General features: G+C 39.0%; 1 protein-coding gene across 2 annotated transcripts in view; it reads left to right on the top strand.

Moving 5' to 3' along the window:
- Positions 1 to 21,056, top strand: part of ZMYM5 (zinc finger MYM-type containing 5) — a 76,886-nt gene extending 55,830 nt beyond the window's left edge. Inside the window, exon 8 of one of the 2 annotated variants that reach the window (XM_047722846.1) lies at positions 20,468 to 21,056. In XM_047722846.1, coding sequence (XP_047578802.1) covers positions 20,468 to 20,500 — 33 coding nt within the window. In that variant the 3' untranslated portion in view covers positions 20,501 to 21,056. Of the gene's footprint in view, positions 1 to 1,489; positions 1,534 to 20,467 lie in introns of those variants that run through there. The other variant, XM_047722849.1, reaches the window with a different exon arrangement.
- Positions 21,057 to 21,654: the final 598 nt, after the last annotated feature.

Below are 21,654 nucleotides of genomic sequence, written 5' to 3'. Positions count from 1 at the left end.
AAATTCCACATATCAGTGAGATCATATGATAATTGTCTTTTCTGATTGACTCATTTCACTTGATATAATACCCTCTAGTCCCATCTACGTTGTTGTAAATGGCAAGATTTCTTTTTTTTTTTTTTTATGGCTGCTGCATAGATACTTTTGAATTAGTGTTTTCACTTTCCTTGAGAAAATACCCAGAAAAGGAATTGCTGGATCATTTCTATTTTTAATTTTTTAAAAAGATTTTATTTATTTATTTGACAGAGAGAGATCACAAGTAGGCAGAGCCGCAGAGAGAGAGGGGGAAGCAGGCTCCCTGCTGAGCAGAGGGCCAGATGCCCGGCTTGATCCCAGGCCCCTGAGATCATGACCTGAGCCAAAGGCAGAGGCTTAACCCATTGAGCCACCCAGGTGCCCTTTTTTAAATTTTTTTGAGGAAACTCCATATTATTTTCCATAGTGGCTACACTATTTCACATTCCCACCACCATGGTTCTCTTTTCTCCATGTTTTTACCAATACTTGCTACTTTCTGTCTTTTTTTTTTTTTTAAGATTTTATTTATTTGACACAGAGAGACAGAGAGAGAGAGGGAACACAAGCAAGGGGAGTGGGAGAAGCAGGCTTCCCGGCAAGCAGGGAGCCCGATTTGGGCTTCCATCCCAGGACTCGGGGATGGTGACCTGAGCCAAAGGCAGATGCTTAAGGACTGCACCACCCAGGTGCCCTACTTCTTGTCTTTTTGGTACTAGACATTCTGACAGGTGTGAAGTGGTATCTCATTGTGGTTTTGCATTTTCTTTGATGGTTAGTGTTGTTGAACATCTTTTCATGTGTCTGTTGGCCATTTGCATGGCTTCTTTGGAAAAATGTCTATTTAGGTCCTCTGCCCATTTGTAAATTGGATTGTTTGGGGTTTTGATGTCAATTTGCATGAGTTCTTTATATATATATATTATATATCCTTATCTGATATATCACTTGCAAGTATCTTCCCATTCAATAAGTTGCTTTTTTGTTTTGTTATGGTTTCCTTCATTGTACAAAAGCTTTTTAGTTGGAGGTAGTCCCAATTGTATTTGCATTTGTTTCCCTTGCCTGAGGAGACAGATCCCACAAATATCATAGAGATTACTGCCTATGTTTTCCTTTAAAAAAAAAAAAGATTTTATTTGCTTATTTGAGAGAGAGACAGAGGGAGAGAGAGCACAGAGGGAGAGTGAGAGGGAGAAGCAGACTCTCCAGTGAGCAGGGAGCCCAGTGTGGGCCTCGAACCCAGGACCCTGGGATCATGACCTGAGCCAACGGCAGACGCCTAACTGACTAAGCCACCCAGGTGCCCCTGCCTATGTTTTCTTATAGAATATTTATACTTTCAAGTCTTTCATTTAGGTCATTAATCCATTTTGAGTTTTTGCATACAGCTGTCCAGTTTTTCTAACACCATGTATTAAAGAAACTATCTGTTACCTATTATTTATTCTTGCCTCCTTTATTATAGGTTGATTGACCACATGTGGATTTGTTTCGGGGCTCTGCATTTTGTTCTATTGATCTATGCATGTATTTTTGTGCCAGTACCATATTGTTTTGATTACTATAGCTTTGTAGTATAGTTTGAAATCTGTGAGTGTGATACATCCAGCTTTGTTGTTCTTTCAAAAGATTGCTTTGGGTATTTGGAGTCTTTTGGGTTCCAAACAACTTTTAGGATTATTTATTCTAGTTTTGTGTTTAATACCATTGGTATTTTGATAGGGAGTGCATAGAATCTATAGATTGCTTTGGGTAGTATGGACATATTAACAATTTTAATTCTTCCAATCTGTGAGCATGGTATACCCCTCCATTTATTTGTGTCATCTTTAATTTTTTTCATTAATGTCTTACAGTTTTCAAAGTATAGGTCTTTCATCCATCTAGTTAAATTTATTCCTAGGTATTTTACTCTTTTGAGCAATTTTAAGTGGGATTATTTCCTTAATTTTTCTTTTTGCTAGTTCATTATTAATGTATAGAAACACAGCAGATTTCTATATATTAATTTTCTATCCTACAAATATACTGAACTCATTTATTAGGTTTTTTTTTTTTTTCAAAGATTTTATTTATTTATTTGACAGACAGAGATCACAAGTAGGCAGAGAGGCAGGCAGAGAGAGAGGAGGGGAAGCAGGCTCCCTGCCAAGCAGAAAGCCCAATGCGGGGCTTGATCCCAGGACCTTAAGGCAGAGGCTTTAATCCACTGAGCCACCCAGGCACCCCTAGTTTTTTGTTTTGTTTTGTTTTGTTTTGTTTTAAAGATTTTATTTATTTATTTGACAGAGATCACAAGTAGGCAGAGAGGCAGACAGAGAGAAAGGAAGGGAAGCAGGCTCCCTGCCGAGCAGAGAGCCCGATGTGGGGCTCAATCCCAGGACCCTGGGATCATGACCCGAGCCGAAGGCAGAGGCTTTAACCCACTGAGCCACCCAGGTGCCCCATCCCCTAGTTTTTGTATTTAAAAAAATATTTAAGGTCCTTCCTTCCTTCCTTCCTTCCTTCCTTCCTTCCTTCCTTCCTTCCTTCTTCCCTCTGAAAGAGAGAGAGCACTCATGTACATGAGCAGAGGGGGAGAGGAAGAGAGAGAATCTTAAGCAGGCTTCACTCCCAGTGTAGAGCCTAAGGTGGGGCTTGATCTTATGACCCTGAGATCATGACCTAAGCTGAGATCCAGAGTCAGTTGCTTAACCGACTGACAGGTGTCCCTAAATATTTAGGATTTTCTGTATATAGAATGTCATCTTCAGATAGTGGCAGTTTTACTTCTTCCTTACCAATTTGGAATCTTTTTCTTCTCTAATACTTTGTCTAGGTCCTTTCAGAGCTATCTTCAATAAAAGTGAGGCGAGTGAGGGGCACCTGGATGGCTTAGTCAGTTAAGCATCTGCCTTTGGATCAGGTCGTGATCCTAGAGTCCTGGGATTGAGCCTCGCATTGGGGTCCATGCTCAGCGGGTAGCCTGCTTCTCCCTCTGCCTCCTGCTCTCCCTGCTTGTGCTCTCTCTCTCTATCAAATGGATAAATAAAATCTTTAAAAAAAAAAAAAAGGAAAGAGTGATGAGAGTGGGCATCCTTCTCTTATTCCTGATCTTAGAGGAAATGCTTTCACCTTTTCTCTGCTGAGTATGTTAGCTTGGGTTTATCATATATGGCTGCAATTTTTTTTTAAGATTTTATTTATTTATTTGAGAGAGAGAAAATGCAAGTGGGTAGAGGAACAGAGGGACAAGCTGACTCCCCACTGAGTGAGGAACCTGATTCAGGGCTTAATCCTAGGGTTCTGAGATCATGACCTGATTCAAAGGCATTTGATTAACTGACTGAGCCACCTAGGTGCCCTTCATATATGGCCTCTATTATGTTGAGGTATGTTCCCTCTACATTCACTTTGTTGAGAATTTTTATCATGAATGGATGTTGAAATTTGTCAGATTTTTTTTCACCTGCTAAGATGATCATATGATTTTTTTATATTTTATTTTGTTTATATAATGAGTAACATTGACTGATTTTCTGATATTGACCCATGCTTGCACCCCTGGAATAAATTCCACCTGATCATGGGGAATGACCCTTTTCATACATAGTTGAATTTGGTTTACTAATATTTTAGCATGTATTGTTGAGGATTTTTGCATTTGTGTTCATCAGAGATACTGGCCTGTTGTTTTCTTTTTTGTAGTGCCTTTGTCTGGTTTTGGTATCAGAGTAATGCTTGTCTTGTAGAGTGAATTTGGAGGCATTCTTTCTTCTTCAATATTTTGGAATAGTTTGAGAAGGATAGGTATCAACTCTTCTTTAAATGTTTGATAGAGTTCACCTATGAAGCATTTATCTCTGGGCTTTTGTTTGTTGGGAGTTTTTTGATTACTGATTCAATTACACTACTAGTAATCAATCTGTTCAGATTTTCTATTTCTTTCAGATTCTTAGAAGATTGTATGTTTTTAGATATTTGTCTATTTTTTCTAGATTATCCAATTTGTTGGCATGTAACTTTTTTGTAGTTGTCTCCTATAATCCTTTGTATTTTCATGATGTTGGTTGTAACTCCTTCTCTCATGTCTGATTATATTTATTTAGGCCCTTTATCTTTTTCTCTTGATGAGTTTGGCTAAAGATTTATCAATTGTGTTTAGCTTTACAAAGAACCAGTTCTTAATTTTTTAAAAGATTTTATATATTTATTTAAAAGAGAGTGAGAGAGAGCATGAGAGGGGAGAAGGTCAGAGGGAAAAGCAGACTCCCCATGGAGCTGTAGTGTGATTCGGCACTCGATCCTGGGACTCAATCCTGGGACTCTAGGATCATGACCTGAGTGGAAGGCCGTTGCCCAACCAACTGAGCCACCCAGGCAACCCCCAGTTCTTAATTTCTTTGAACTTTTCTATTTTTTTGCTTTTATTCTTTATGTGATTTTTTTCCAGTGTGATCTTCAGTATGCCTTCCTTATACTTTGGGCTTTGTTTGTTCTTCTTTTTCTAGTTCCTGTAGGTGTAAGGATACATTATTTATTTGAGTTTCTCTTGTATCTTGAGGTAAACCTGTATTGCAATAAACTTTACTCTTACAACTACTTTTGCTGCATCCCGAAGATTTCTTGTTTTCCTGCATCCCAAAGATTTTGAAATGTGTTTCCCATTTTCCTTTGTTTCCATGTTTTTTTTACTTCTTTGATTTCTTTGTTACTCCATTGGTTGTTTAGTAGCATGATGTTTTGCCTCCAAATGTTTGGGGTTTTTTTTCCATTTTTTTCTAGTTTCATATCGTTTTGGTCAGAAAAGATGCTTGATATTATTTCAATCTTGTTAAATTTACCAAGACTAGTTTTGTGGCCAACATATGGTCTATCCTGGAGAATGTTCCTTAAGCACATCAAAAGAATGTGTATATTGCTGGTTTGGGATGGAATGTTCTAAGTCCATATGGCCTAATATTCAAAGACATTGTTTCCTTATTAATTTTCTGTCTGGCTGATCCATTGATGTAGGTGGGGTGCTAAAGTTCCCTACCATCATATTACTGTTGATTTATACTTTTATGTCTGTTTATATTTGTTGTATATATTTAGGTACTTTCATGTTCTGTTTATGGAAGGTTACACACAAAGAAAGACAAAATTCTTTTATTGGATTGTATTCTCTTACTGGATTGTATTCTCTTATTGGATTGATTCCTATATCATTATGCAATGCCCTTCTTTTTCTCTTGTTGTAGTCTTTGTTTTTTGTTTGTTTTTTTCTTTTTCAAATTTTTATTTAAATCCTAGTTAGTTAACATAAATGTAATATTGGTTTCAGGAGTAGAATTTAGTGATTCATCCCTTACATACAAGACCCAATGCTCAACACAAGTGCCCTCCTTAATACCCATTACTCATTTGGCCCATCCCCTGCCCACCTCCCCTCCATCAATGCTCAGTTTGTTCTCTATAGTTAAGAGTCTCTTATGGTGTGCTTCCCTCTCTTTTTTTCCCCTTCCCATATGTTCATCTGTTTTGTCTCTTAAATTCCATATATGAGTGAAATCATATGGTATTTGTCTTTATCTTATTTTGCTTAGCATAATACACTCTAGCTCCATCCACATCATTCCAAATGGCAAGATTTCATTCTTTATATATATACATATATACATATGTATATATATATCTCACATCTTCTTTATCCATTCATTAGTCAATGGACATTTGGGCTCTTTCCATAATTTGGCTATTGTTGATAATTCTGCTATAAACGTATAAACATTGGGGGGCATGTGCTCCTTCAAATCACTATTTTTGTATTCTTTGGGTAAAAACCTCATAGTGAAATTGCTGGGTTGTAGGGTAGTTCTACTTTTAACTTTTTGAGGATCCTCCATACTGTTTTCCAGAGTGGCTACACCAGTTTGCATTTCTACCAACAATGCAAGACGGTTCCCCCTTCCCCACATCCTCGCCAGCCTCTATTGTTTCCTGTATTGTTAATTTTAGCCATTCTGACAGATGTGAAGTGGTATCTCATCATGGTTTTGATTTGTATTTCCCTGATGATGAGTGATGTTGAGCCTCTTTTCATGTGTCTGTTGGCCCTCTGGATGTCTTATTTGGAAAAATGTCTATTCATCTCTTCTGCCCATTTCTTAAAGGGATTATTTGGTTTTTAAGTGATGAGTCTGATACTTTTTAAAAAAGATTTTATTTATTCATTTGACAGAGAGAAATCACAAGTAGGCAGAGAGGCAGGTAGAGAGAGAGAGGAGGAAGCAGGCTCCCTGCCAAGCAGAGAACCCAATGCAGGACTCGATCCCAGGATCCTGAGATCATGACCTGAGCTGAAGGCAGAGGCTGAACCCACTGAGCCATCCAGGTGCCCTTGATACTTTTTAAAAATAGATTTTGTGTACCTACCCTTTATCAGATATGTCATTTGCAAATATCTTCTCCCATTCTGTAGACTGCCTTTTGTTTTGTTGATTTTTTTTTTTTCCTTCTCAGTATAGAAGCTTTTTGTCTTGATGAAGTCCCAATAGTTCATATTTGCTTTTGTTTCCCTTGCCTCTGGTGACGTGTCTACTGGGAAGTTGCTTCAGCCAAGATCAAAGAGGTTGCTGCCTGTATTGCTCTCTAAAATTTTGATGTATTTCTGTCTCACATTTAGGTCTTCCATTCATTTTGAATTTATTTTTGCCTATGGTGTAAGAAAGTGGTCCAGTTTATTTCTTCTGATGCCCAGTTGTTGCTGTCCAATTTTCCCAACACCATTTGTTGGAGAGACTGTCTTTTATTAGATAGAAACAGTAACCAACAGAAGAGTTATTCAAAGGACTTATCTAAGTAGCCACAGGTGCTCTCCTCAGTCTCGCTTTTATTAGATAGAAGAGACTGTCTTTTTTCCATTGAATATTCTTTCCTGCTTTGTCAAAGATTAGTTGACCATATAGTTGAGGGTCCATTTCTGGGTTTTCTGTTCCATTGATCTATGTGTCTGTTTTTGTGCCATTACCATACTGTCTTGATGACTACACCTTTGTAATACAGCTTGAAGTCCAGAATTGTGATGCCTCCAGCTTTGTTTTCCTTTTTCAAATTTGCTTTGGCTTTTGTGGTTCTATACAACTTTTAGAATTGTTTGTTTTGGTTCTGTGAAAAATACTGTTGGTGTTTTGATAAGGATTTCATTAAAAGTGTAGGTTGCTTTGGGTAGGATAAACATTTTAACAATGCTTGTTCAGCCAATCCATGAGTATGGAATGTTTTTCCGTTTCTTTGTGTCCTTTTCAATTTCTTTCATAAGTTTTCTATAGTTTTCAAAAGACAGTTCATTTACCTCTTTGATTAGGTTTCTTCCAAGGTATTTTATGGTTTTTTGATGCAATTATAAATGGAATTGATTCCTTGTTTTCTTTTTCTGTGGCTTCGTTATTGCTGTATAGAAATGCAACAGATTTCTGTATATTGATTTTATATTCTGCGACTTTGCTAAATGCATGTATTAGTTCTAGCAAATTTTTGATAGTCTTTCTGGTTTTCTACATAGAGTATCATGTCATCTGCAAATAGTGAAAGTTTGATTTCTTCCTTGCTGATTTGGATGGCTTTTATTTTGATTGTTGAGGCTATAACTTCCAGTACCATGTTAAATAACAATGGTGAGAGTGGACGTCTCTGTTTTTTGTTCCTGACAGTGGAAGAAAAACTCTCAGTTTTTTCCCCATTGAGGATATTAGCTGAGGGTCTTTTATATATGGCATTTATGACATTGAGGTATGGTCCTTCTATCTTTACTTTGTTGAGGGTTTTTGTCAACAATGGATGCTGGACTTGGTCAAATGCTTTTTCTGCATCTACTGAGAGAATCATATGGCTCTTTATTTTATTAATGTGGTATATCACATTGATTGATTTGCAGATATTGAACCACCCCTTCAGTCCAGGAATAAATCCCACTTGATCATAGTGAATAGTTCTTTAAATGTACTGTTGGATCCATTTTGCTAGTATCTTGTTGAGAATTTTTGCATCCATATTCATCATGGATATTGGCCTATAATTCTTTTTAGTGGGGTCACCTTCTGGTTTTGGAATTAAGATAATGCTGGCCTCTTAGAATGAGTTTGGAAGTTTTCATTCCATTTCTATTTTTTGGAACAGTTTGATAAGAATACGTATTTTTTTTAAGATTTTATTTATTTATTTGTCAGAGAGAGAGAGCACAAACAGGCAGAGTGGCAGGCAGAGGCAGAGAGAGAAGCAGGCTCCCTGCTGGACAAGGAGCCCAATGTGGGACTTGATCCCAGGACGCTGGGATCATGACCTGAGCTGAAGGCAGCGGCTTAACCCACTGAGCCACCCAGGTGTCCCGATAAGAATAAGTATTAACTCTTCTCTAAATTTCTGGTAGAATTGCCCTGGGAAGCCATGTGGGTCTGGACTTTGGTTTTTTGGGAGATTTTTTTATTACTGATTCAGTTTCTTTTGCTGGTTATGGGTCTGTACAGGATTTCTTTCTGTTTCAGCTTTGGTAGTTTGCATGTTTCTAAGAATTTATCCATTTCTTCCAAATTATCCAATTTGTTGGCATATAATTTATATATTCTCTTATAATTGTTTGTATTTCTATGGTGTTGGTTGTGATCTCTTCTCTTTCATTCATGATTTTATTTATTTGGGTCTTTTCTCTTTTCATATTGATAAATGTAGCTAGAGCTTTATCAATTTTACTAATTCTTTTAAAGAACCACCTCTTAGTTTCATTGAGCTATTCTACTGTATTTTTTTGTTTCTTTATAATGTATTTCTGCTCTAGTCTTTATTATTTCCCTTATTCTCCTGGTTCAGGATTTATTTGCTATTCCTTTTCTCGCTCCTTAGGTGTAAGTCTAGGTTATGTATTTGAGACTTTCCTTGGTTTTTGAGGTAGGCTTGTATTGCTATATACTTCCCTCTTGTGACCACTTTTACTGCATCCCAAAGACTCTGGACTATCATGTTTTCATTTTCATTTGCTTCCATGTTTTTTTTTTTAATTTCTTCTTTAATTTCCTGGTTAACCCATTCATTCTTTACTGAGGTATTCTTTAACCTGCATGTATTTATGGTCTATCCAAATTTTTTGTGGTTGACTTCAAGTTTTATAGAGTTGTGGTCTGAAAATATGTATGGTATGATCTCAGTCTTTTTGATTGTTGTTGGATCAACACAATCAGGCCTACTTGTTGAGAGCTGATTTGTGACCCAGTATGTGATCTATTCTGGATAAAGTTCCATGTGCACTCAAAAAGAATGAGTCTTCTGCTGGTTTAGGATGAAATGTTCTGAATATATCTGTTACGTCCATCTGGTCCAGTGTCTTACTGAAAGCCATTGTTTCCTTTTTGATTTTCTGCTTTGATGATCTTTCTGTTGCAGTAAGTGGGGGTGTTAAAATCCCCTGGTATTATTGTATTATTATCAATTAATTTCTTTATGTTTGTTACTAACTGATTTACTTATTTGGGTGCTCCCAAGTTGGGGACATAAATATTTACAATTGTTAGATCTTCTTTTTGGATAGACCTCTTTATTATGATACAGTGTCCTTCTTCATCTCTTGTTACAGTCTGGTTTAAAGTCTAGTTTGTCTGAGGGGAGCCTGGGTGGCTTAGTCAGTTAGGTGTCTGCCTTCAGCTCAGGTCATGATCTCACGGTCAGAGGACTGAGTCCCGTATTGGGCTCCCTGCTCAGCTGGAAGTCTTCTTCTCCCTCTTCCTCTGCCCCCCACATCCCACTGTGCTTGCTTACTCTCTCTCTCTCAAATAAATAAAATCTTTTTTTTTTAAAGTCTAGTTTCTCTGATATAAATATGTCTACTCTGGCTTTATTTTGATGCCCACTAGCATGATGTTGTCATAGAGGTCCCTTACCTACCCTAATTGTTAAAATTCCCTTTTCTTTGGGATGCCTGGGTGGCTCAGTTGGTTAAGCAGCTGCCTTCGGCTCAGGTCATGATCCCAGCGTCCTGGGATTGAGTCCCACATCGGGCTCCTTGCTTGGCGGGGAGCCTGCTTGTCCCTCTGCCTCTGCCTGCCACTCTGCCTGTGCTCGCTCTCGCTTCTCTCTCTATGACAAATAAATAAATAAAATCTTTTAAAAAAAAATTCCCTTTTCTTTTTGCTGTTCAGTTTGAATGATTTTCACTATCCTGTCTTTTAGATCATTGCTATATTCTTCTGCATTCTCTAATTTACTATTGGCTTCTCTAGTGTATTTTTCATTTCATTTATTGTATTCTTCAGCTCTGATTAGTTCTTTTTAATATTTTCTGTCTCTTTGCTAAAGTTCTCACTGAGTTCATCCACTCTTCTTCCAAGTTCAGTGATCATCTTTATGACCATTACTTTGAAATGTTTATCAGGTAGATTGCTTACCTCTGTTTTTGCTTAGTTCCTTTTCTGAGATTTTGTCTTATTCTTTTGTTTAGAACATATTTCTTTTTTTTTTTTTTAAGATGTATGTATTAATTTATTTGACAGAGAGCGATCACAAGTAGGCAGAGAGGCAGGCAGAGAGAGAGAGGGAAGCAGGCTCCCCGCCGAGCAGAGAGCCAGATTCGGGCCTCAGTCCCAGGACCCTGAGATCATGACCTGAGCTGAAGGCAGAGACTTAACCCACTGAGCCACTGAGGCACCTTGGAACATATTTCTCTGTCTCCTCTTTTTGTATGACTCTGTGTTTGTCTCTATGTATTAAGTAGGTCAACTATGTCTCCTGATCTTGAAAGTAGTGGCCTTATGTGGAAGGTACAATTTCCCCTGGCTGCCAGAACCAGGCACTCCAGTGATATTCCCTGTATGAGTTGCATGTACCCTACTATTGTGATTGGGCCATGACTGCAGCAGATGCAGTGGTGGGCAGGACTGACTGTGAGGTCTGGCCATGACTGGCATGGGTGTCCTGTTGCGCCAGGGTGGCCTTCCTTCTGTGAGAGCAGGAATTGCTTTGGAGGGGTGGTGTTCCCTGGTGAGGTGCCCACTGGATGTGGCAGAGCAAAAACTGCTTTTTTTTTTTTTTTTGACAGACAGAGATCACAAGCAGGCAGAGAGGCAGGCAGAGAGAGAGGAGGAAGCAGGCTCCCTGCTGAGCAGAGAGCCCGATGCGGGGCTCGATCCCAGGACCCTGGGATCATGACCCGAGCCGAAGGCAGAGGCTTTAACCGACTGAGCCACCCAGGTGCTCCCAAAAACTGCTTTTTGAGGGGTGTTAGTATGTTAGATGTGAAGTGTCAGAACTGGTATTCATCAGTTTGAAGTCAAGTAGGCTGAAAGAGGGCAAGAAAAATGGCACCCATAAGCTTTCTGTTCCCAGAGAAAATTTCTACAGATCTCTGTGCCAGTGGCACATGCCCTAAAATTAGTTAATAAGTCTTCACTTTTGGCCCAGGCTCTCTTCACACTACTGCCTCTGTGTTGGGTCTTGGAGGGAGTGAGATTGTGTGCAAGACCTTTAAGAGTAGAGTCTTGGTTTCCTTTAGGCCTCTGGCTCTCCTGGAGTTAAGCCCCGTTCATTTTCCTAGCCAGACATTATGGTAACTCATCTACCTGGTTTGGATCCCCCAGGTCAGGGGTTACCCAATGTGAAGCTTGAACTCTCACTCCTCAGGAAGTACCCTTGTGCCAGTGACATACCTCCTGCTTATGGGTTGCCATGGCAGGGTTTTGGTTCCTGATTAGACAGTGTGTTTGCCCCTCCAATGCTTTGGTTTTTTTGTTTATATCTTCAGCCGTGGGAGAACTGTTCTGCTAGTTTTCAGGTTGTTCCCAGAGAGAGTTTCACTATATAGAGTCACACAGCCCTGCTGTGTCCATGGGAGGAGGTGACTTCAAGATCTTACTACTCTGCCACCTCTCATTTTTCTTGGAATTCCATATTTATAAAGGGGTAATTTCCCCCCAAGAAGACATAACAATCTTTAACTTTTAATATGCCTAACAACAGAGCATCAAAATACATGATGGATAGAACTCCATGGAGAACTAGAAGAATTGGCAATTACAGTCGGAAATTTCAACAATTTATCGGAAGTGGATTTATCAAAAGTGGATGGATCCAACAGGCAGAAAATCAGTAACGACGTAGTTGAACTTAACAATACCATCATTCAACTGGATATAATTGACATCAATAGACTACTCCATCCAACAATAGCAGAATACACATTCTTCTTAAGATCACATGGACTGGGGGTGCCTAGGTAGCTCAAGTCAGTTGAGTATCTGAATCTTGATTTCAGTTCAGGTCATGATCTCAGGGTAGTGAGATCAAGCCACGTGTCAGGCTCTGTGCTAGGGGTGGAGCCTGTTTGGGATTCTTTTTCTCCCTCTCCTTCATCCCTACCCCTTTCTGAAAAAAAGATCACATGAACCATTCACCAATATTGATCACATTGTTGGTCATAAAATATACATTAACAAATTTAAAAGAATAAAAATTGTAGAGGCAGGCAGAGAGAGAGGAAGGGAAGCAGGCTCACTCCTGAGCAGAGTGACCTGAGCTGAAGGCAGAGGCTTTAAGCCACTGAGCCACCCAGGCACCCCTAAATAGTATACTTCTAAATAACACATGGGTGAAAGAAGAAATCTCAAGAGAAATTTAAAAATACTTGAACTAAGGGAAAATGAAAATGCAACTTACCAAAATTTCTGGGATACAGTAAAAACAGTGCTTAGAGAAACATTTATAGTGTTGAATGTATAAATTTAAATAATATAATCATCTAAGTTTCCATGTAAGAAAACTAGAAAGAAAAAACAAATTAAATCCAAAGTTAGCAGAAGAAAAGAAATAAGAATTAGAGTAGAAATCAATTAAATTGAAAAGCAGGTACTAGAGAAAATCAATAAAACCAAAAATTAGTTCATTGAGAAGATAAATCAAATCAATAAGCCTCTAGCTAAGCTAACTAAGAAAAAAGAGAAAGGACACAAATTACTAATATCACAAATGAAAGAGGGGACATCTTTACAGATCCTATGGATATTAAAAGGATAATGAAGATATACTATGAACCCCTCTATGCCCACATATTTGATAGCCCAGATGAAATGAACTAATTCTTTGAAAGACACAGTCTGCCAAAAATCACAGAAACACTACTAGACAATCTGAATAGTCCTGTATCTTTTAAAAGAGATTTAATCATTAGTTAATAACCTTTCAAAACAAAAAGCACTGATCCCAGTTAGGTTCAGTGGTGAATTCTACGATATGTCTAAGGAATAAGTTACACCAATTCTCTATAATCTCTTTCAGAGAGTAGAAGCAGAGGAATTCTTCCTGACTCATTCTATGAGGCCTGCGTTACCTTAATTCCCAAACTAGACAAAGACATTGCAAGGAAAAAAAAAAAAACACTTCAAATCAATAATTCACAGGAACATAGCTGCAAACTTTCTCAACAAAATATTATCAAATTTAATCTAACAATATGTAAAGCAAGTGGTACATTGCAATCAAGTGGGTTTATTTTTTTTCAAGATTTTATTTATTTATTTATTTATTTGACAGAGAGAGCACAAGCAGGGGGAGCAGCAGTGGGAGAAGCAGACTCCCTGCTGAGCAGGAAGCTACATGCCGGGCTCAATCCCACCCCTGGGACCACCACCCAAGCTGAAGGCAGATGCCCAACCAACTGAGCCACCCAGTTGCCTGAATCAAGGGGGTTTATCTCAGGTGTGCATGGTTGGTCAACATTCAAAAATCAATTAATGTAATTCATCACATCAAAAATCCAAAGAATTAAAATCACATGGTCTTATCAATAGATGCGGAAAAAGCTATTTGACAAAATCCAACACTCATTTATTATAAAAACTCTCAGTAAACTAGTAATTGATGGTAACCTCCTCAGTATGATAAAAATATCTATAAGAAACCTACAACTAACATCATACTTTATGGTAAGGATCTCAAAGCTTTCCTAGTAAGGTCAGGAACAAGACAAGGATATCCTCTTTATCCACTGCCATTCAACATTATTCTAGAAGTCCTAAATAATACAATAAGATAGGAAAAGTAAATACAAGATGTGGAGATTGGGAAAGAAGAGATAAAACTGTCTTTGTATGCAGATAAAATGATTGTGTATGTAGAATATCTGAAAGAATTGACAAAAAACTAATAAACAATCATAGCAAGGTTGTAGGATATAAGCCCTAATTTTCAAAAGCCCATTACTTTTTTATGTACCAGAGTGATGAAGTGGAATTTGAAATAAAAAATACAATACCAGGAGCCTGGGTGGCTCTGTCAGTTGTGTGTCTGCCTTCGGATCAGGTTGTGGTTCTGGGGTCCTGGGATCAAGCCTCAAGTTGAGGGAGTCCCCTGCTCAGCGGGGAGTCTGCTTGTCTTCTCCCTCTGTCCTCCCCTTGCCTCATTCATGCTCACTCTCCCTTTCTCACATTCTCACTCTCTCTTTCAGATCAATAAAATCTTTTTAAAAATACAATACCAACAGCAAAGGCGGTCCTAAGGGGAAAATACAAAGCCATCCAAGCCTCCCTCAAAAAAACTGAAAAATCCAGAATACACCAGCTGTCTTTACACCTTAAAGAACTGGAGAATCAACAACAAATTAAGCCAACTCCACACACAAAAAGGGAAATAATCAAGATTAAAGCAGAGATCAGTGAGATAGAAAGTAGAGATACAGTAGAACACGTCAATGAAACTAGAAGCTGGTTTTTTGAAAGAATCAGTAAGATCGATAAACCATTGGCCAAACTAATTCAAAAGAAAAGAGAGAAGACCCAAATAAAATTATGAATGAAAAGGGAGAGACACAACTAACACTAAGGAAATAGAAGCAATCATCAGAAATTATTATCAATAGTTATATGCCAATAAGTTAAGCAACCTAGATGAAATGGATGCATTGCTAGAAAACTATAAAATTCCAAAACTGAATCAGGACGAAACTGACAACCTGAATAGACCGATATCTAGTAACAAGATTGAAACCTTGATCAAAAACCTCCCAAAAAACAAGAGCCCAGGACCTGACGGATTCTCTGGGGAATTCTACCAAACTTTCAAAGAAGAAATAACACATATTCTCCTGAAGCTGTTTCAAAAAATTGAAGCAGAAGGCAAACTTCCAGACTCTCTTTATGAAGCCAGCATTATCCTGATCCTCAAACCAGGCAAAGACCCCACCAAAAAGGAGAATTTTGGACCAATATCCCTGATGAATATGGATGCTAAGATTCTCAACAAGATCCTAGCTAATAGGATCCAACAGTATATTAAATCCAACAGTTCATTAAAAAGATTATCCACCGGGATGCCTAGGTGGCTCAGTTGGTTAAGCGGCTGCCTTCGCCTGAGGTCATGGTCCCGGCATCCTGGGATCAAGTCCCACATCGGGCTCCTTGCTCAGCGGGGAGCCTGCTTGTCTCTCTGCCTCTGCCTGCCACTCTGTCTGCCTGTGCTCTCTCTCCCTCTCTCTCTCTGACTAATAAATAAATAAAACCTTAAAAAAAAAAAAGATTATCCACCATGACCAGGTGGGATTTATCCCTGGGTTGCAAGGATGGTTCAACATTCGCAAATCAATCAATGTGATAGGACAAATCAATAAGGGAAGAGAGAAGAACCACAGGGTCCTCTCGATTCATGCAGAAAAAGCATTTGACAAAATCCAGCATCCGTTCCTGATTAAAACGCTTCAAAGTATAGGGATAGGGGGAACATTCCTCAACTTCATAGAATCTATCTATGAGAAACCCACAGCAAATATCATCCTCAATGGGAAAAAGCTGACAGCCTTCCCTTTGAGATCAGTAACACGACAAGGATGCCCACTCTCACCACTCTTGTTCAACATAGTATTAGAAGTCCTAACAACAGCAGTCAGACAACAAAGAGAAATAAAAGATATTCAAATTGTCATAGAAGAAGTCAAACTCTCTCTCTTCGCAGATGATATTACTTTATATGGAAAACCCAAAAGACTCCACCATGAAACTACTAGAACTCATACAGCAATTCAGTAATGTGGCAGGATACAAAATCAATGTACAGAAATCGGTTGCTTTCTTATACACTAACAATGAAAATACAGAAAGGGAAATTAGAGAATCGATTCCATTTACTATAGCATCAAGAAGCATAAGATACCTGGGAATAAACCTAACCAAAGAGGTAAATGACCTGTACTTAGGAACTACAGAACACTCATGAAAGAAATTGAAGAAGACACAAAAAGATGAAAGACCATCCCATGCTCATGGATCAGAAGAAAAAACATTGTTAAAATGTCTATACTGCCTAGAGCCATCTATACTTTTAATGCCATTCTGATCAAAATTTCACTGGCATTTTTCAAAGAGGTGGAGCAAACAATCCTAAAATTTGTATGGAATCAGAAGAGACCCCGAATTGTTAAGGAAATGAAAAAGAAAAACAAGGGGTGCCTGGGTGGCTCAGTGGGTTAAGCCGCTGCTTTCGGCTCGGGTCATGATCTCAGAGTCCTGGGATCGAGCCCCACATCGGGCTCTCTGCTCAGCAGGGAGCCTGCTTCCTCCTCTCTCTCTGTCTGCCTCTCTGCCTGCTTGTGATCTCTCTGTCAAATAAATAAATAAAATCTTTAAAAAAGAAAAAGAAAAACAAAACTGGGGCATCATGTTGCCTGATTTCAAGCTTTACTACAAAGCTGTGATCACCAAGACAGCATGGTATTGGCATCAAAACAGACACACAACCAGTGGAACAGAGTAGAGAGCCCTGATATGTACCCTCAACTCTGCGGTCAAATAATCTTCGACAAAGCAGGAAAAAATATACAGTGGAAAAAAGACAGTCGCTTCAATAAATAGTGTATTTTTGATATGTACAAACTGCTTCTTAAGTTTATAAGGAGAGGAAGAAGACCCAGAATAGCCAATACAATATTGAAGGAAAAGAACAAAGTTGGAGGACTAATGGTACCCAACTTTAAGACTTACTATTAAGTCACACTAATCAAAACAATACTGTATTAGAGGAAGAGTAGACAAATAGATCAATGAAACAGAATAGAGAGTCCAGAGATAGGCCATCATAAATAAAGATCAACCGATCGGCTGGCAAAGAACAAAGGCAATATATGGAACAAGACTATCTTTTCAATAATGGTGCTGGAACAACTGGTCATTCACATATTAAAAAGGAGGGAGAGAGAATCTATACACAAACCTTACAACCTTCATAGACATTAACTCAAAATGGATCATACACTTAAATGTAAAACACAAAACTTTAAAAATCCTAGAAGAAAAATTGAAGAAAATTTAAATGACTTTTGATTTGGTGATGACTTTTTATTATTTATTTTTAAAGATTTTATTTATTCATTTGATGGAGAGTGAGAGCAAGCACAAGCAAAGGGAGTGGCAGAGGGAGAGGGAGAACCAGGCTCCCTACCAACTAGGGATCTTGATGTGAGACTTGACTCCAGGACCCTGGGATCATGACCTGTGCCAAAGGCAAATGCTTAGTTGGCTGAGGCACCCAGGCAACCCATGGTGATGACTTCTTATATATAACACCATAGGAATGATTTATGAGAGAAAGAACTGATAATCTGAACTTCATTAAAATGAAAAACTTCTGCTCTGCAAAATACAGTCATGAGAATAAAAAGACAAGCTGATAGGTTGCAAGAAAATATTTGCCAAAGACATCTGATAAAGGACTGTTACCAAAGTATACAAGCAACTCTTAAAACTCAACAATAACAATCTGATTAAGAAATGGGCCAATAGCTTTAACAGACACCTCAGAAAAGACATATAAATGGCAAATGAGCATAAGAAAAGATGTTCCCTATGGTATATTATCTGCAAAATGCAAACTAAAAAATGAGGTACCACTATACCCGTAACAGAATGGTCAGAATCTAGAACAGTGACTACTCCAAATGCTGGCAAATGTGTAGAGCAACAGGAACACTCATTCATTGCTGGTGGGAATGCAGAGTGGTATAGCCACTTTGGAAGACAATTTGTCAGCTTCTTAAATGATAAACATAATCTTACTGTAAAATCCAGCTATCTCGCTGCTAGCTATTTACCCAAAGGAGTTGAAAACTTATATCCATACAAAAACCTGCACACATGGGCGCCTGGGTGGCTCAGTGGGTTAAACCGCTGCCTTCGGCTCAGGTCATGATCTCAGGGTCCTGGGATCGAGTCCCGCATCGGGCTCTCTGCTCAGCGGGGAGCCTGCTTCCCTCTCTCTCTCTCTCTGCCTGCCTCTCTGTCTACTTGTGATCTCTCTCTGTCAAATAATAAAAAAAAAAAAAACAAAAAACCCTGCACACAAATGTTTATAGCAGCTTCATTTATAACTGCCAAACTTGGAAACAACCAAGATGTCCTTCAGTAAGTGAATGGATAAATTGACTGTGGTACATCCAGACAATGGAATATTATTCAATATTACAAAGAAATGAGCTACTGAGCCATGAGAAGACAGAGGAATCTTAAATACATATTACTAAGTGAAAGAAGGCAGTCTAAAAAGGCTACACACTATATGATTCCAATTATATGACATTCTAGAAAAGGTAAAACTATGGAGACAATAAAAACTTCAGTGATCTCCAGAGGTTGGTTGGGGAGAGGGAGGAATAGGAGGGGCACAGAGGAGTTTTAGGGCAACGAAAGTACTCTCTATGGGGCGCCTGGGTGGCTCAGTCGGTAAAGTGTCTGACTTTGTTCAGGTCATGATCTCAGGGTCCTGGGATTGAGTCCTGATTGGGCTCCCCACTCAGAGGGGAGTCTGCTTTCCCTCTTCCTCTCCCTTTGCCCCTCCCCCTGGTCCTGCTCTCTCTGTCTCTTTCAAATCAATTAAGAGAAAGCACTCTGTGTAATACTGTAATGGTGGATACATGTCACCATAAATTTTTCCAGACCCATAGAATACACACTACTGAGTGAAACCCATTGAACTCTGTGTGATCATGATGTGTCAATATAGGTTCATCAACTGTAACAGATGTATCATTTTTGTGGGTTATGTATATAATGGGGAAAACTGTGCATATGTAGGAGCAGGAAGTAAATGGGAAATTTCTGTACCTTCCTTTTAATTTTGCTGTGAATCTAAAACTGCTCTAAAAAATGAAGTTTAGGGGCACCTGGGTGGCTCAGTGGGTTCAAGCCTCTGCCTTTGGCTCAGGTCATGATCCCAGGGTCCTGGGATCAAGCCCCGCATTGGGCATTGGGCTCTCTGCTCAGTAGGGAGCCTGTTCCCCAACCTTCCCCCAACCTGCCTGCCTCTCTGTCTACTTGTGATCCCTGTCAAATAAATAAATAAAATCTTTAAAAAAAGTAAAAAATGAAGTTTAAAAGTGACAACAATAGGGACTCCTGGGTGGCCCAGTCGGTTAGGATCTGTATTAGACTCAGGTCATGATTCCAGGGTCCTGGTATTGAGTCCCTCATCGGGCTCCTTGCTCAGTAGGGAGCCTGGTTTTCCCTCTGCCTGCTGTTCCCCCCGCTTTTGTGCTCTCTCTTCACCCTCTCTCTGACAGATAAATAAAATCTTTAAAAAAATAAACAAAAACAAAAGTGACAACAATAAGAAGATATTGTTATGAAGATTAATGAGTTAATAAGTGTAACACAATTGAAATAATGCCTGGCAGGTTTTGCTTTGTCACAGCTGGGAGTGGGGTGCTACTGGCATCTAGGTGGTAGGAGCCAGTCACACTTCTAAACATCCGCTCACAACAAATAATTATTTGGTACAAAATGCAAATAGTGTTGAGCTTTAGAAAAGATGCTCTAATGCTTCTGAGGTACCATGATGTGGATGGCCTGACCTAGGGAATGAATATAGCTAAAGAAAAGAGAAGGACTTCGACTTGTGGCTCTCTAACATACTAAAGATTCCTAAGAAAGATATAATGCCTGAGGAGTGGCCAGTGAGGTGTAAGAACATGAGGAGAAGATGATAGTACAGAGGACAGAACAGTGTTTCCAGAAGATATGAGAAAAGTGACCAATAATAACACTTAAGGTATCAGAATATTTTCCAAAGATTATACTGTAATTCATTTATTATGCACAATAACTCTGTTAAGTAGGTACTATTACCAAATTATATATGGTGAAACTCAGGCACGGGTCTACAATGTCAAATGGGGCTGAGAAGTCTGAGATTTGACTGTTGCACCTGGTAAAGTAGAGGCTGTCACCATTGTGCCAAGAGAGGTTTCAGAGGAATACAATGTGGGGACAGACATCTGATTAATGTAGCTTAAGGAGATATCAAATTAGCAAATAGAGACAAAATATAGACAATTCTTCTTCTTTCTCTGTTTCTATCTTTCTAGTAAAGAAATAGCTAAAGGATAACATAGGTCTAGAAAGGGGTTTTTTCGTTCCTTTTTTTTTTTAAGGTGACAGTTTTATCAGCAGTTTGTTTTCTTTTGCAGATGGACACAGTTGAATACAGATCAAGTGGCTGATCACTCGGGAAGGTGACTAGATAACTGCAGAAGCAATGTGCTTGGAAAGAAGATGCTATCCCATGGGTTGGCCTTCCAGGGGATCACTGGCAATTCATTCTTGTTACAGGAAGGAAGGCTACATATGAAATTAGGTTAGTTGATTTGGTGCTGATCGAGTGAGGCAATTTTATTCTGATTGTGCCTTTTTCTTCAGCAAAGTTAACAAAAATTGACAATATTGGCTATGCATTCATATGTATTCCTACCTCACATTTGTGGTTGTAAATTTAAAGAGTGGTGAAAAGTTATTATGGGGGGGATGGGAGAGTAAAGAAGAGGGAGAGCAGGAAAGGGAGCATAAGCTCATGATTATGTTGGCATGAGAATTTTGGAGCTGGGATTTTTGCTGAAGGAGAGGGGATATGTTCTCCAGCTTGTAAGGGATCATTAAGAATGTCTGTGCCTCATCCTTAAATCCAGTGACACATGGGAGGTAGGAAAAAGGTCCACTTTTAGGGAGGGCTGTTGGGGAAGCAATCTTCAGAGGAAAACCATATTCCAGTTAAAGCAGGAAGGTGAAGATGTTCAAAGAAAAAAATAAAAAATAGGGGATTTTGCTGATTACAAACAGTGAGTTTCCAAGCACTCAATAGGTGACTTTGGGGCAACTGAGAGGGGTGTGGGGAATTGAGTTAGACTCAGGAATTTATAGACCTACACAGGGATTAGAGTCTGGGTGATTAGAATTTGGATGGCCAACTAAGGTAAATAGGGATTAGTCTCGATGGTATTTTATTTTTAAATTTTTGAATAGTTAAAAATTTTTTAGGGGCACCTGGGTGGCTCGGTGGATTAGGGCCTCTGCCTTTGGCTCCGGTCTTGGTCCCGGGGTCCTGGGATGGAGCCCGGCATCCGGCTCTCTGCTGGGCGGGGAGCCTGCTTCCCCCTCTCTCTCTGCCTGCCTCTCTGCCTACTTGTGATCTGTATTTGTCGAATAAATAAATAAAATCTTTGAAAAAAAATTTTTTTTAAAGATTTTATTTATTTATTTGACAGAGAGAGATAGACAGAGAGGCAGGCAGAGAGAGAGAGAGAGAGAGAGAGAGGGAAGCAGGCTTCTTGCTGAGCAGAGAGCCCGATGTGGGACTCGATCCCAGGACCCTGAGATCATG

The sequence above is a fragment of the Lutra lutra genome, chromosome 3 (assembly GCF_902655055.1).
Source record: "Lutra lutra chromosome 3, mLutLut1.2, whole genome shotgun sequence".
In the NCBI taxonomy this organism is placed as follows: domain Eukaryota; kingdom Metazoa; phylum Chordata; class Mammalia; order Carnivora; family Mustelidae; genus Lutra; species Lutra lutra.
The sequence above is the reverse complement of the archived record's forward strand: the minus strand, read 5'-3'. Positions and strand labels throughout refer to the sequence as shown.